Genomic DNA, 15,946 nt, shown 5'->3' with positions numbered 1-15,946 from the left:
ACTATTACAAATTACCATCTGCAGTGCATAGCTTAGTTCACAGGTATCAGTATATGATTGTGAGTATTTTTGAGACAGGATCTCACTATGCACTTCAGACTGGGCTCTATTCATTTTATAGCCCAGGACAGCCTTGAATTTGTAGAGACTTTTCCTAGTTGTGCCTCCAAGTGCTAGAATTATAGGCCTATGCCACCATATCTGGCAAAGTATTTAGCATTTTAAAACAAATCTTTCAATGTATTATTTCACGTGCTGGAATGAAACACCTGATACCTAAAGTTAAAGGCAAAAATGTTGATTTTGATTCAAGTTTATAGAGGTTTCAGTCATACTCAAATACATTTAAGAAAAAAAATTAACTGTCCATCAATAATTTGTATAGAAGAAAAATATCCTTCAAAAATATAGGCAAAAGAAAGATATCCTCTGATATATAAAGGGTGAGAGAAAAATCACTACTATATATCTGCCTTGTAAGAAAAAATAAACTGTCTTTCAAGTGATCTACTGGATGAAAAACAGACCAGACATGACTAATGTGAATTGTAAGACTATTAAAATAGTATTTCTTGTCTTAAGTTCTTTAAATATTCCATTATACAAAACAATAATTGTACCTTGCTTGTTGGATTATGATACATGTAAATGTAATGCATCCTTCAACACAAAAGGGTAAGGAATAGCTAAATAATACAACACATTTTTTTGTAATTTACCATAATTGACAGAATGTATTTAAGGTAGAATATGCTAAATGCATATGCACAATATAATTATCAGAATCACCCACATTATATATTATTAAAAAAATCTATTAGTAAAATGAAATGGTATATCAAAGTACAGATTTAAAACAATGCAGTAAAGGAGGAACAGATAGTAAGTAGCAAATTACCAATTACATTTCACATATAACTATTATTACATTACATTAAAATGTTTTACACACTCAATTTAAAAATCAGATTGTTGGACTGTGTAAAAAGCAAGAAGTTAAGTTTTCTAAAAAAAAAAAACAAAACAAAAAACAAACAATGCTATTCTAAAACAGAACTGAGTTTAAAGGAAAAGGCAAGGGGCTGGAAAGATGGCTCAGTGGAATAAGTGCTTCCATGGCAAGCACAAGGCTCTGAGTTCAATCCCCGGTTCCGCAAAAATAAATAAATAAATAAATAAATAAATAAATAACTAGAAAAGCAGGAAAAAAATACCAGTACAACTATAACAATAAGAAAGCTGGAGTAGCTATCATCAGAAAAGATAGGGTGCATTTAGGGTGGTACAGCTACAGACTTGAGTAACTAGAGTAGATACCAGGCTTAAGACAAAAAGTATTCATCAGATAAAGAACTCCATATAATGATAATAGGGCCAATATTTTCAAGACATAAATACTATAGATGTACTTACATCTAACAAGAAAATTTCTAAATACATGAAACAAAAATGATAGAATGTAAAGAAAAAACTAGAAAACAAAAACCAATACTTGTCATTCTTAATATGTTACACTCAATAACTAATGCAATCACTAGGAAAAAACTCAGAAGGTCCATAGAAGAGTTGATTAATACTATCAACACAATAAAGAAGAAATAAAAAATCTTAACTGATCTAAAACAAAAAAATTTGATTAATAACCTAAATACTACTCAAGAAAACAAAACATACACCAATACCACATAGTTTCACTGACACTTTAAAGAAATGATGTCACTTCTTTATAAATTTTTCTAAAAACAGAGGAAAAAAGGTTTTCTAATTTCTCTTTTGAGAACAGAATTATTTGGCTATTAAAAACAAAGTCCATATGAGAAAATGACATACAAAAATCTTTTAATGAACATAGACATAAAAATATATTTTTAAAATAAAATAATGTATCTAGCACTATAGGAAAAGTAGAGCACACTACAGCTAAATGGGATACAGCCCAGAAATACAAGGTTTCTTTAGCTGACAATTTAACTAATAATGTAAAATTGGTTAATATAATGTACAAAGTCAATAACATAAACTACTTGATCGTCTCAGGCAACCCAAAAGCAATTAACTCATGATAAAAAGTATCAAACTATGAGTATACACACAATAGATCTTTTTAACCTGATGCAGAACATTTATGAAAAATAATTTGTATACTTCTTTTCTAGGAGACACAGTTTCATGATGTTGCCCAAGCTGATCCCAAACCTCTGGGTTCAAATGATCCTCTTGCCTCAGAAGTACTTAGCTTGTAGTTTTGATCATCACTGATTCCCTAGGATCCATGTGTAAATGATTGGTCCTCAGTGTGGTTCTATTGTGAAATAACAGAAACATTAAGAAGTGGGGCCCAATAGGAATTTGTTAGGTCACTGGGCTGATGCCCTTGAAGGGGACTGTGAAACCCTGGTCACTTCCTCTTTTCAATTTTATCTCATACTGATTTTGAGGTAAATGGTTATGCTTCACTATGTGTTTCTGTCTGCCATGACATATCACAGCCCTTACCACAAATCCAAAGCAACAAGACTAATGGGTGTTGTATTGAAACTTCCAAACCTATGAGTCTAAAATTTTCTTTTTGTAAGTTGATCATCTCAGGCATTCATCATATTAATAAAAAATTAACACAGAGCTAGTTTTAAAATTTAAAATGAATTTTCTTCTAGGATTATACTCAAGGTAGCAGGTCTACTTTCAACAGTTCTATTCAACACTGCACAAGAGATTTAGCCAATGCATTAAGAAAAATTCATACCATTATAACTATAACAATAAGAAACCTTGAGTAGCTGTCATGAGAAGAGATAGAGTATGTTCAGGATGGTATGGCCACAGTCTGAAGTAAAACAAAACAAAAAATGCCTCCACATGTGAAAGAAGGAATTGAACTTTCTTTATTGTCATGTGACATGATTTAGAATACAAAATTCCCAAAAATTCAAAATAAATACTACAACTATCAAAGAAATTCAACAAGGTTTCAAGAGACAAAATAAACACACATTTAAACGTGCATTTTTATATTAACAATAAAGAATACAAAAATGAATGCAATAAAAGAATCCCACCAGGATAGCATCAAACAAAAAGGGATAAATTAAACAAATGAATTGTAAGACTTGTACACTGGAATTCACAAGATATTGGTAAATAAAGCCTATATAGATGAAAGGACATTTTACAGGCAAAGATTGAAATACATACTTCGTCTAGGTTTCAAATTTTCCCAGGGGCCGGGGAGATGGCTCAGTGGAATAAGCGCTTTCATGACAAGCGCAAAGGCCTGAGCTCAATCCCCCGTTCCACCAAAAAACAAAAGACATAAAAATGTATATTTTGGGGCCAGAGAGATGGCTCAGTGGAATAAGCACTTCCCTGGCAAGTGCAAAGGCCTGAGTTCAATCCCCGGTTCCGCAAAAAAAAAAAAAAAAAATTTCCCCATACTGACCTCCAAATTCAATTCAGTCCCTACAAAATCCTAACAATATTTTTTCTATAGAAAATGGTAAGTGAATGTTAATATTCCTATAAAATTATGAAGGATATAAAATAAACACAGTACTTTTAAAAAACATAGTTTTATAATGCCTATAATCTAATTTAAAGTCCATCTGTGACATCTCAGTGATCAGAACCATGTGGTATTAACACTAGAAGAGGCATAAAAAATAAACAGATTAAAACTAGGAGTCTAGGGAAAAAATGTAGTTATAGTCAATTGACTTTCCAAAACAAAAAAAAAGGTACCAACACAAGTGGGAAAGGATAGTTTTTTCAAAAAATAATAATGTGAAAATTGGATATTCACATGACTGGATTGGCACAACCAATTTTATCATATCTCCACAAAAGTACATGTATCCAAGAGTATGATGGCATCATTTACAATGCAAGTGTGCATCATCAGATGGTAACTAATGAACAATAAAATTAATTTAAGCCTTTACTCATACACCATACATAAAAGTTACCTCAAAGTATATCACAGATCCAAATAGAAAGAAAGACGACATTAAAATACTGATTCATAAAATACATTTTATAAAACTGACTTCACCATATTTAAGATTTTTATCAAAACTAACAAGAAAACAAGAAGAAAGGCTATACACTAGGAAAAAAATAATATATGAAAAATTTTATGTCTAAAATAACTAAAGGATTCTTACAACCCTCAAAACACAATGATTTAAAACTAGACAAACGATTTCAATACACATTTTACTAAAGAGATAGAGAAGTCATTATTAAATATATAAATCACCCAACATTATTACTCATTATAAATATGCAAGTTGACACCACAATGAGAAACTATTACATATGTTTGAGATAGCCTATAATATCAAGTGTTGGTAATGATCAGCAGAATGTAAAACTCAGCAAGCAGGGATTGGATCCCCGGTGGCACAGGCCTGTAATACCAGCATGGGGGCATGGGGGTGGGGACCTGAAAACAGGAGGATCATTACCAGTCTGAGCTGGTATAGTGAGGCCCTGTACCAAATATATTTTTAAAAAGAAAGAATACAAAAATTCAAATATTAACAACAGGATATAAACCATTAGGAAAGCATTTGGTATTTTTGTGAAATATTCAACATAAGTGTACCACACCATTCAATGATTTCACATGAAAGACTGCAAGATCAACTGTATCATTTCTCCACACAAATACATGTATCCAAGAGGATATAACACTTTCACAACACAAGTGCTAACTAATAAAAATCTAGTATAATGTCATGCCCCCTCAACTAGTATAAAGGAACCACTTGCTAAACCATATATTAAGGGAGAACATTCAGAGAACAATGCCAGTTGAAAAAGCTATGTATCTTACAATTCCAGTACATTATAATGCATAGAAAAAGCAATTTAGTGAGAACTGAAAGCAGAGTGATAGCCTGGGTCTGAAAGTAGTAGGTATAGGAAGTAACTACAAATGATAATGGAACTCTCTAAAGAGAAATAATGGTGAATTTGTATTGTCCTTACGTTGCACATCTTTGTAAAATTACTCAGAATCACTGAATTTCACATATATGCCACATTAATGTTATAAATTACACTACGATTTTTAAAAAAAGAGTGACAATAGCAGAAAAGTAAACAGCCAACTCAGCTTTTGATTCCTTTTTCTAGCACATTTCCCCATTTCAGACCACTTCTAATGCTCACTCACTAACCTCAGTGGTCATTAGACCCTTATCTCTTAAGATAACATGACTAGGTTGTTTCCTTGTGATCTGAAAAACAACTTACAAAACAGAGATAGCCCATATTGTTAGACAATATGACATAATTTATGCAAACTTTTTAAATAATCTTCTTTACCATTGAAATGAATTTTCAAAAAAATGTATTTGGTTGTTACAGGGTCTCACTACGCAGCTTGGACTCATAGTGATCCTTCTGTCTTCAGCCTCCCCAGGGCTAGAATTACAGGCTTACACCACAACACCAGGACTCTGTGGCTAGTTCAGCCCACTCTGTAAGCGTGGCTGGTGTGGCATGGCATGTTGTGTCAGGGTTGAACCACAGACCCTTTGTTTCCCTAAGCTTGTCTAAGCAAATGCTTCAGTCCACTGAGCATCTTGCCAGCCCTGAAATGAATTTTTTAAAAGAAATGCTATTTTAAGATAGAAATAAATTTTGAAATGTTAAACGTACATGGAGGACTCACAAAAAAATTTGAAAATCAAAAAGTAACAAACATCCAGTGCTGAAAATTCTGTCAATTAGTACTACCACATTGTACATAATAAATAGCATTTTACATAAGAATTAAATATGCACATGAACCTATGTATTCATCATATAACACTCTCTTGACAAAAATTACTCAAAATGGATCACTACATGCCAACCTATAAAATTTCTGAAACATAACAGAAGTCTAGACAACTGTTGATGACTTTTTAAGACATGACACCAAAATTGCTTATAATCCATAAATAAAGGGCTGATAAGTTACCCTTCATTAATATCAGAATTATCTGTATATGAAATCTGTCAAGAAATTGAAAAGAAAAACCACAAACAGAAACTATTTGTAAAAGCCTTCTACAAACATTACTGCATGAGGCTTTGGGGGAACAAACATTTCAAATTTACCATTGAGAACTAAAAATCTTAACATACACTTCACCAAACTGAAGTGTACACAGATGGACAAAAAGCACATGAAAAGATACTGCATATCATATATCATCAGGAAAATGAAAATTAAAACAAAGTATTATCACATAATGATTACAAAAGCCAAAACAATGACAATACTAATTGCTGGACAGACAGTGGAACAAGAGAAAAACTCACTTTCCTAGTGGTCATACAAAATTGTACAGCTACTTTGAAGACAGCCTGGTAGTTTCTTAGAAAACTAAATGAACTCTTAGTGTATGATCCAGCAATTGCATCCAAACGAGTTAGAAACTGAGGTTCAGGGGCTGGGGAGATAGCTCAGTAGAATAAGTGTTTGCCTGGCAAGCGTAAGGTCCTGAGTTCAATCCCTGGTACCCACCCCCCAAAAAAAAAAGAAAAGAAAGAAAGAAATTCAGGTTCACACAATAAGCTCTACATTGGTGTTTATGGCAATTTGGCTCATAAATGTCCAAACATGGAAGTAATCAAAGTATCTCTCAGCAGGTAACTAGATAAACTGCTGTACATCTAGGCAACAAAATATTACTCAGTATTCAAAAGAAAACAGCTACTAGGTCATGAAAAGATACAAAACAAACATAAAAGTTAGATTTCATTTTATTTTAATAAATCAAAGAAATAAATGTGAAAAGCTACATGCAGCATTATTCCAACTATATGACATCTAGAACAGGTAAAGCTGTGGAGACACCAAAAACATCACTATGTGCTAGAACAGGGAATGGAGAAAAGGGCAAAAAAGGGCACAAAGAATTTCAAGGCAATGAAAATACTATGTATGACAAATAATGGTGGAACTGTATCCCTGTTACAGTTTGAGACTAGTAGTTCCCCTAAAGCCTCATGCATTCAGGAGGTGGCTTCTGGAGTTTGTAATTGATTCTTAATCCAATCCTGGGATTATGAATGTGAGTGCCCTGGGGCAGATACTCTGCATTACAATGTAAGGAGGGGCGAGAGGCTACACTAGCTGCCTGAGCTGCTGCCACTCATTTTGCTCTCTGCTCTTTACCACGACCATGAACAGCAGCTCTCTGCTGTGTGCCACTCTGCCTTGGAGCCAGCTGAGTATGGACTGAAACCTCCATTAAATGTGAGCTAAACAAACCTTTCCTTCCTTCATTTTGGATGTTGGGTATTTGTCTCAGAAATGAGAGAAGAGTAACTGAGACAATCATTAATTGTTTGTCTAAGCACACAGAATATATATGAAGAGTGAGCCCTCATGTATATTACATTGTTTGTGTGTGTATACAGACTCTTCCGTTATACTCAATGTATCATTTCTGAGATAATGCTGATAATGGAGAAATTATGCATGAGTAAGGGCAGGATATATATAGGATATCTCTGTATCCTCTAGTTGATTTTACTGTAATCCTAGGGTACTCTAAAAATGAATCATTTTAAAAGGCAGGCAGACCTGTTGGTAAATAGCTCATGAAGCTGGTTGCATTGACCTATTAACAGGAAAGTAACATCTGTATTAATTATATTAATTACATTGAGGTACTTCAAAAGTTAGATTTCATTTGTAATATATTCCCCCCAGGGGGCATTTATTTAAAAACATTATCATTATTAGAAACAAATCTGATTTCCTTCTAGAGCTTCTTGTTTTCTCAGAAAGAATCTTATTTACATATGTGGCTTAAGGATTAAAGGCAAACCTAGTAAAACTGAGAGACCACACTGTACTATATGACAACATCATTTTTTCAGAACATATGGAAATTAAGATTACGAAGCTGTAATTTTAAAAAACCTAAAATGAAATAATACATAAACTATTAAGGTGAACAAGCCATTACACGGAAAATAGCCTTCATGTTTTTCATAGATGCTGAATAATTTTCACATCAGTTTCTAGTAAAACTAAATCCAACAACATCAAAGTTTTAATATATAAGTGATCTCAATATTCCATTTCTGTCAAAATATTTTATTAAAGTCACAGGCAACTTTTTCAAAGAAGAAAAAACAAACCTCTGCTAGGCATACTCTAGAAACCCATCTGCTCAGAGGTGTTGGCTAGATGTTGCAAATTACATCTGCAAGGCTCACTGCAAGTGCTCCCTAATGAAACTCAGGATGTTGACTTTGACCCAAACACCCTATATAGACTGGATGTGGCTATAAAAGAGATCATCTCTCTCTTTTCATGGCAATTGAAATCAGATGACACATTTCAACAAACAGTACTTCATTTTGAACTTCAGACATTTAAGTATAGAAAAAGCTTTAAATCTAATATGGGGAACTACTATAATTCTATTAACTGTTTCTGTAATGCTTTTTAAAATTTATTTTTTGTTTCTTAAATCACCAGGAATTCTTTTTCAACTCTATACAGGCATTAAAACACGTTTAGACAATATTTATGAATTTTAAATAATTTTTCTTACAATAAAAAATGTTGTGTACAATTATTTATGAAGAATAGCTGGAAAACTTTATCTTGCCTACAATGACATAGAGAATTCCTCTTGCACCCATGTTTTACACTAGATTAAGGGGAAAGAACCATGACAGGTAATACCTCTGTTCTCTTTGTCCTAATAATCAGATCCTGAACAAAAATAATTAAATTTGGGATGACAGTGATAAAAATGGTAAGTGAGGTGCAATGAAACCACAGAATTAGAAGGCCTTATAAATATAGTATCTCAAAGCATTAAAAAAAAAAAAAAAAGGAAGCTTGAGAGATTTGGAGGAAAAAAGCCAGGTTATAACATTCATGGTGACAGAACAGTGTCATGCTAGTCCAATGAACACCATAACAAAGGAACAATACCAGAACAGCTAACAGAGGTAGAGACGAGTAACCACATACAATGGGGAGAACCACAGTAATTAAGGGAAAGGCTCAACTAATTTATAAACACCAATTTTATTGGTCATGTAAAGACTTTAACACTTATCCTTAACTGATGGAAAGTCATAAATGAGATTTCGGTCATCAAAAAAGCATGACAAAGGGAGAAAAATTTGAAATTATTTGATTAGAAGATAAAAATGGAGTTGAAGGATCAGAGAAAAAAAATCCTTTGTAGCACAAATGTTAAAATATGAAAATGTCTGGGAAACTCATACATACTTAAAAAATGTTTGATATAAAATCATCAGTACTAGTCTTCCCTCTCTATAGCAGGACATCAAGATTTGGTACACTGAGTAATTTTTTTTTTTTTTTTTTGTAGAACCAGAGATTGAACTCAGGCCCTTGTGCTTGAAAGGCAAGTGTTTATTCTGCTGAGCTATCTCCCCAGCCCACCAATTTTTTTCTTTAATGCTTTTATATGAGTGAACTGAAAGAACAGTTCTATGTCAATTACAGAATCAGGTTCCATATAGCACACCAGGAACACTGGGGTATTCCAGGAAAAATACAGTTCCAGGGATTCCAATTTCACAAGAAATTATAAAGCTGATGCTAAAAAATGGAAATGCTAGTTGGATGTGAATAACCATTAGAGCTTTTATTGAGCACTTACCATGTGACAAATGTTATTTCAAGTACTCATATTATCTCATTTAATCTGTATAGCATTTTGCAAAAGATACCAAGCTAAATGAAATAAACAGAATCAAACTGGAATGAATAAGATGGAATGGTTCCCCATAGAGGCTTTCGAAGTATCAGAGAGCAGGCAGTATATCTGTCTTGCTAAAATCTGTGTCCTCCATGTCTGCTACATTGTACAGACAAATATTTCTGTTACACAGCAGGTAATAGACATTTGTTGAATGAAAGGCACAGATACGGAAAAAGGTGAGAAGATAAAAAAGAAAGAGGGTAGGGACCAAAGGAATAGAGACAGAAAAGATGGGTGGAGGAAATATTAGTCTAGGTCAGTGGTGGTGAACCTTTTAGAGGTTATATGATACAACAACCTCCTGCAGCACACAGCCAAAGATTCACCACTGGTCTGTGTTTAGGATTAAAGGAAAAAGAGATAATGTTAAAATGCTATTTCAAGTAACTGTCTCTCAAAATGAAGACCATGTTGCAAGAATTACTGGAATTAAATTTTAAGATGTTTTAAGATATTGAGAAAGTTTTAAGGTAAGAATTAAAAGTTCTCATTTTATTATACTTATTCTGATTGCATTAATGACAATGCTGAGCAATTTTTGAACAATTTTTAAATGACTGAATTCTGTGTCTTATTTTCTGTTTAAACCAAACAAATATATACTTTATGCCAAATATTTTGACCAAAATAAGGAATTTGAAATATACAACATTACTTATTCAGGAAACAATTGTTTGTGGCTCCCTCCATTAGGAATCTAAACAGCTAGTTTCACAGAACTACTATTTTACTAGGAATTTAGAAATCCAAAACCATTATTCAGTGATGTAAAATATAAAGAGAAAAGTAATTTCTCAGGAATTATAAAGCTAACCCAAAAAAGACAAAGATATGAAAGATTTTATTGAATATAAAATTTTCTAAACTCAGTCAAAAGTGGGATTTAATAATGAAAATTTTAACCAACTTGTAAAGTTGTTGTCTACAGTAGAATATACACGTGTTCCACTTAAATTGTCCTGACTTCATTCCTACTGCTTTAAAAGTTAAGAATATAGCTAATTAGGGGGCCAGGGAGATGGCTCAGTGGAATAAGCACTTGCCTGGCAAGCATATAGCTAATCTACCTATGTCTTTTTTTATTCTAATACCCTTTTCTCAAATAATGTATGGTTTAAGCAGAATACCTTGCTCAAATTAAAAGCAAAATGAAAAAAATTCTAATGATTTATTGTATGAGTCTTTTTTTAAAAAAAAAATAATCCTCAAGCTACCTGCATTTGATTTGCATTTATATCATTTTCTGGAAATATGGTATCAAGGAAAGCCACTAACCCTAACCTGTCAAATTTCTTTTACTTTATAGTATTTACTAAGCCTCTGTCTTAAATATATAAATTATTTAATATCATGTCTTATCGGAAGACTGTCTTCTAGTGTTTCCTCTGCTTATCTTTCATTTGCAATTTCTACAACTGATTCTTTCTTCTCATGCTACAAATTACACAGCTCCCTCCTTGATATATATGTAGATAACATTTAACTTGTCATTACATAACTGATTTCATATCATCTCATCTTTTTCATGGTTTTCCTTGGTACCATACTGTATCTCTACCACTAACTCCTGTTTTGAGCTCTGTATCTGAGTACATTCAACAGCTCATTTAGATCTATTTACCCGAATGTCATAGTACCAATATATTCATCAAACTAAATTCATCCATCCCACCTTGCAATACAAACTGAACTTCTTCCTTTATATCTAATCATAATACAGGTATTAACTATAAAGGTCTATGAAGAAATTCAAGACTAAGAAGTATAAAGATATTCTTCTCCTTTACTATTCACAACTACTCCAGTTACTAAGATTAGAAGTCTTTTTGTGATACAATTAAATAGAAAGCAAGAACTAAAAGATTAAACAATGGAGAGCAAGGAGAAAAGTTAGGAAATAAGGCAAGGGCAAAACCATACATTTATATAAATAAGCTGGTTAAGGCAAGGGTCCTAAGAATCTTCATCAAGTTCTTGAAAACAGCAGTTAATGGGCAGAATCCTCACCCTTACTAACAATGTATGCTGATATCTGAGAACTTAGGAACTGCACTGAGGAACTGCATGTTAGCAATGTGTAACACTAAAACCATGCTTGAAATACCCATCATTTTGGTCTTCTAAATGTGTACTGCTTCTATTGTCATATCGATTATTCCTATCATCTGTTTAAAGTAAATGTTTGTAAAAAAAAATGGTAATAAAACAAAATAAGGGACAAGAAATAAAATAAATAAATAAATAAATAAATAAAAATAAAAACCATTTAAATATTCCTCTGCTCCATCCATATCTCTATACATATCACCAGGGTACTGGTTCCAACATTCATGTTTCTTCTAAACTATTTCAGGAAAATTATATAATATCTAACTAATTTACTTATTCTAATCTTAAGAAATTTTTAAAATTAAAGCCATAATGAAAATGAGACTATAATAATGAGTGAATTTGGAGAAAAGAATTAAAATGTTTTAAGATTTATGTATTGCTCAGGAAGAGGGTAGACAGACATGTCCTATATTTTAACAATTTAATTATGTATATTAATATTTGTAGAATCAGTTAAATTTGAAAAAAATATTAATTTCTAAGATCAAAATATCTTTTGATATAGAAAAGGAAAATGGAATTGAAATATAATGAAATTAAAAATAAAAGATATATAGACAAGAAAGTAAAAAGACAATCCATAGAATTGGAGAAAATACCATAAATCTGTATTTGAAAATAAATTAGAATCCAGTCTATATGAAGAATTGTTACAACTCAACTTTACAAAGGGAGTACTGCAACTAAAATGTGGGTGAAAGAATTGAATAGAAGAAAATAATCAATGTCTAATTAGTTTTGACTCCTTTTTTCAATTATTTGTCCTTTTTTACTTCTTCATTTCCTTCATTATTTTTTTGATTTTCTTTTTGTTTTATAAATGTATTTGTTACAGGGTCTCAATACACCTTTTGGGCTCCTAGCAATCCTCGTTTCCATCCTCCCCAGGGTTGGGATTACATGCATGGACCAACATGCCTGGTCTAAGTGGCTGGCAAGGCATATAGTGCCGGGATTGAACCAGTCCCTGCACTTGCCTAAGCAGGTGCTTAGTCTACTGAGCTTTCTCACTAGCCCTTCACTTCTTAATTTCTTTTTTCTTCTTCCAATTTTGTATGCATGTATCTGGTAATATGAACAACTAGCTGGAAGACAATGCTATGTATTACAACAAATACTGTGAAATTCATACTATTTTGTTTAGTGAAATCACATATCACTTGTGATTTTTCTGTTTTAATGCTATTTTGTATTCTCTCTGAAAAATAATTTTAAAAAAAAAAGTAGAAGGGGGGCCGGGGAGATGGCTCAGTGGAGTAAGTGCTTCCCTGGCAAGCATAAGGGCCTGAGTTCAATCCCTGGTCTCCCCCACTAAAAAATAAGTAGATATACTAATGGCTAATAGATACATAAAAAGATGCTCAACAACAATAATCATTAGAGAAATAAACATCAAAACTACAATGAGATATTACTTCATACTCTCAAGAATGGCTGGAAAAATACAAAACAGACAATAAAAAAGGGAAACAAGATAGTGGAGAAATTAGAAGCTCCACACATTGTTTATAAAATGTTATAGACACTTTGAACAACATAAGCAATTCTTCAAAAGCTTAAACATAAGAATAATCACATGACCCAACAATTCTACTCAAGGATACATACCTAATAAAAATTAAAATGTATTCAAGTAAAAATAAATTTTAAAAGTTTACACTAGAATTTTTTCATGAAAGCCAAAAAGTGGAAATAATCCAAATATTCTTCAACTCTTAAATGTGCAATGAGAATGTGGTATTTATCCATACAATGGAGTATTAGTCACACATAAAAAGAATGAAGTTTGCTATCAACATGAGTCGGTCCTAAAATACCATGAACTATGAAAAAACTAGTCACAAAGATCAGATATAGTATGATTCCATTTATATGAAATGTCTGAAATAGACAAATTCAGAGAGACAGGATGTAGACCAGGGTCTGAAGAGAAAAAGAATCTGAAGTGACTTATTTTCAGTACCAAAGATTGAATGCAGGACCTTGCACTGGCCAGCAGTTGCTTATGCCACTGAGCTATCACTTTAATAGTGTAGTATTTATTTTTTGTAAATGAAACTGTTCTAAAATTTTATAGTGACATTATTTGCTTAAGTTTTTGAGCATATTAAGAATCACTTAATTGAATGCTTAAAAAAGAACAAATTTATATGACATATAAACTGTATCTCAAAAAGCTATTATATGATCTGTAGTGAGTTTTGGTTAAAAATATGAAAACAAAACACTTCAATATTAAAAATTATTTAGAACTGGAATAAAATAGGGAGCAGTCACCAACACATCTTTAAGACACTATGGAATTGGTATTGTAACAAAGAATTTCTAATAACTGAAGTTCATAGTAACTAACAAAAATGTGCACATGCTAGAGAAATAATCCCTGTATCAAAACAAAGATTATTTACATAAGACCAGTTTTTAAAAAGTTTCCTTTAACCCTTAAAATTCCATATAATGGGGCCATGCAGATAGTTCAGTGGCATCAGTGCCTGCCTAGCAAATACAGTGTTCTGAGTTTGATCCCTGATAGTGAAAAAAAATCTATATAATGATAAAGATGCTCATATTATTAAGGAATAACAGCCCTGATGCACTGCTTACATCTGTTAAGAAAACTGTATCTCAAAGGATATTTCTGTACAGAGCAAAAGAAAAGGAAATCAGCATCAAAGTTGGAGCCAAAATTTTACTGGCTTTACGTCTGTCAGTGACAGGCAGTATGTACAGTAATCTGAATGATAGCAGGATGCATATACTTACATGCTAATAATATGAACAAGGTGGTGACCCATTTAGCACTATCAAAAATTTGAGTCTTGTTATTAAAATATAGATTCACATTATTTACTCTGTGACTCAAAACTTTTCCAGATTCACATAATGTCTGAAATTAATGTGTCAAGGTTCAAACACATAAGAATTTACAACATAAGACATTGCAATATAAGAAATCAACTATGGACTGGAAAAAAACTCATGGCTCTAATAATCATTAAATTATTTTGTGTAAATACATCAGAAATCGAAAATACATTATATATGAGATAAATAACACATTTATTCCATTTTTACATAAATTAATTTATAGCTCAAGTGATTTCAATTAAGTTCAACGTTATTACTCTTTATTCCACCTAATGTAAACATCTACAGGCAAGTTTCTTCCCAAGATAACTTTCCTTTGTTTACACGTGATTATACCATGTTGCATATGACCTTTTATACACAACTTACACTTACATATATGAATTTATGGCTAGTTAAAAGGTATGAATAGCAGTAAAATGGTACAAATTTATTTCCTTGGGCCATGAAGTTAAGTCAATAATAAGACTAATGTACATGAATGTGAGTACAATTTTTAAAACCCCAAAAATATGAACTATTAGTCATAAGAAAAATTTTGGTTAATGTACCTTCTTCAAGAATGGGTCGTGGGATGACAAACGGGATTTCTTGCAGAGGTTCCATGTACTTGTGACCAGCACTAATAATCTTTATTTGAGGTAAACAGAGAACAAGTGTTCCTGGCATGCTGGTTTGTCCATGGTACCAACTTCTTACTGTTCCAGCAATGTCACCAGATACAATTGTACTTGGGGAAGGCAGACTATCATTCGGAATGAATACACAACAAGACTGTACATCCAGCTAGAAAAGAAAAGGACAATTATAATAAGGGGACACACTAGACATGCTATTGAGTATATATCTTCATCAGAATGAACAGACAAAGCAAAAAATAAAAACATGTCCTATGTATAGCTTTGAGTTATTTTTACTAAAAGAAAGAACAAATACTTGAAAATATGTTTTTCATGCTATAAATTTGATCAAAAGCACTCAGCGATGAAAGATGAAAATTTCCCTGCCTTTTACAGTTCTTTCTAGAAAACACCTGAGTTAGATAATGCACAGCCAAAAAAAGGTGGGAAAATTCTCCTCCTTTTGTAATTCAGTATTTTTTCATACCAACCAAACAGAGCCTTAAAACTGTTCTTACTTTTTACAAAAAGTAAAACTATTTCTATATGACTTTGGCCCTTAGATTTCTTTTTTTTTTTAATTTTTTTTTT

The 15,946-nt window shown here is 32.2% G+C and overlaps 1 protein-coding gene across 1 annotated transcript in view; it reads right to left on the bottom strand.

The window, feature by feature from the left end:
* The window catches only part of Vps13b (vacuolar protein sorting 13 homolog B), an 881,657-nt gene that overhangs the window by 430,958 nt on the left and 434,753 nt on the right, over positions 1-15,946 (bottom strand). The window contains 1 exon segment of the mRNA XM_023699943.1: positions 15,287-15,521. Coding sequence (XP_023555711.1) covers positions 15,287-15,521 — 235 coding nt within the window.

Source organism: Octodon degus, unplaced genomic scaffold (assembly GCF_000260255.1).
Source record: "Octodon degus isolate 3935 unplaced genomic scaffold, OctDeg1.0 scaffold00118, whole genome shotgun sequence".
NCBI lineage: Eukaryota > Metazoa > Chordata > Mammalia > Rodentia > Octodontidae > Octodon > Octodon degus.
This window is presented reverse-complemented; position numbering and strand designations above follow the sequence as displayed.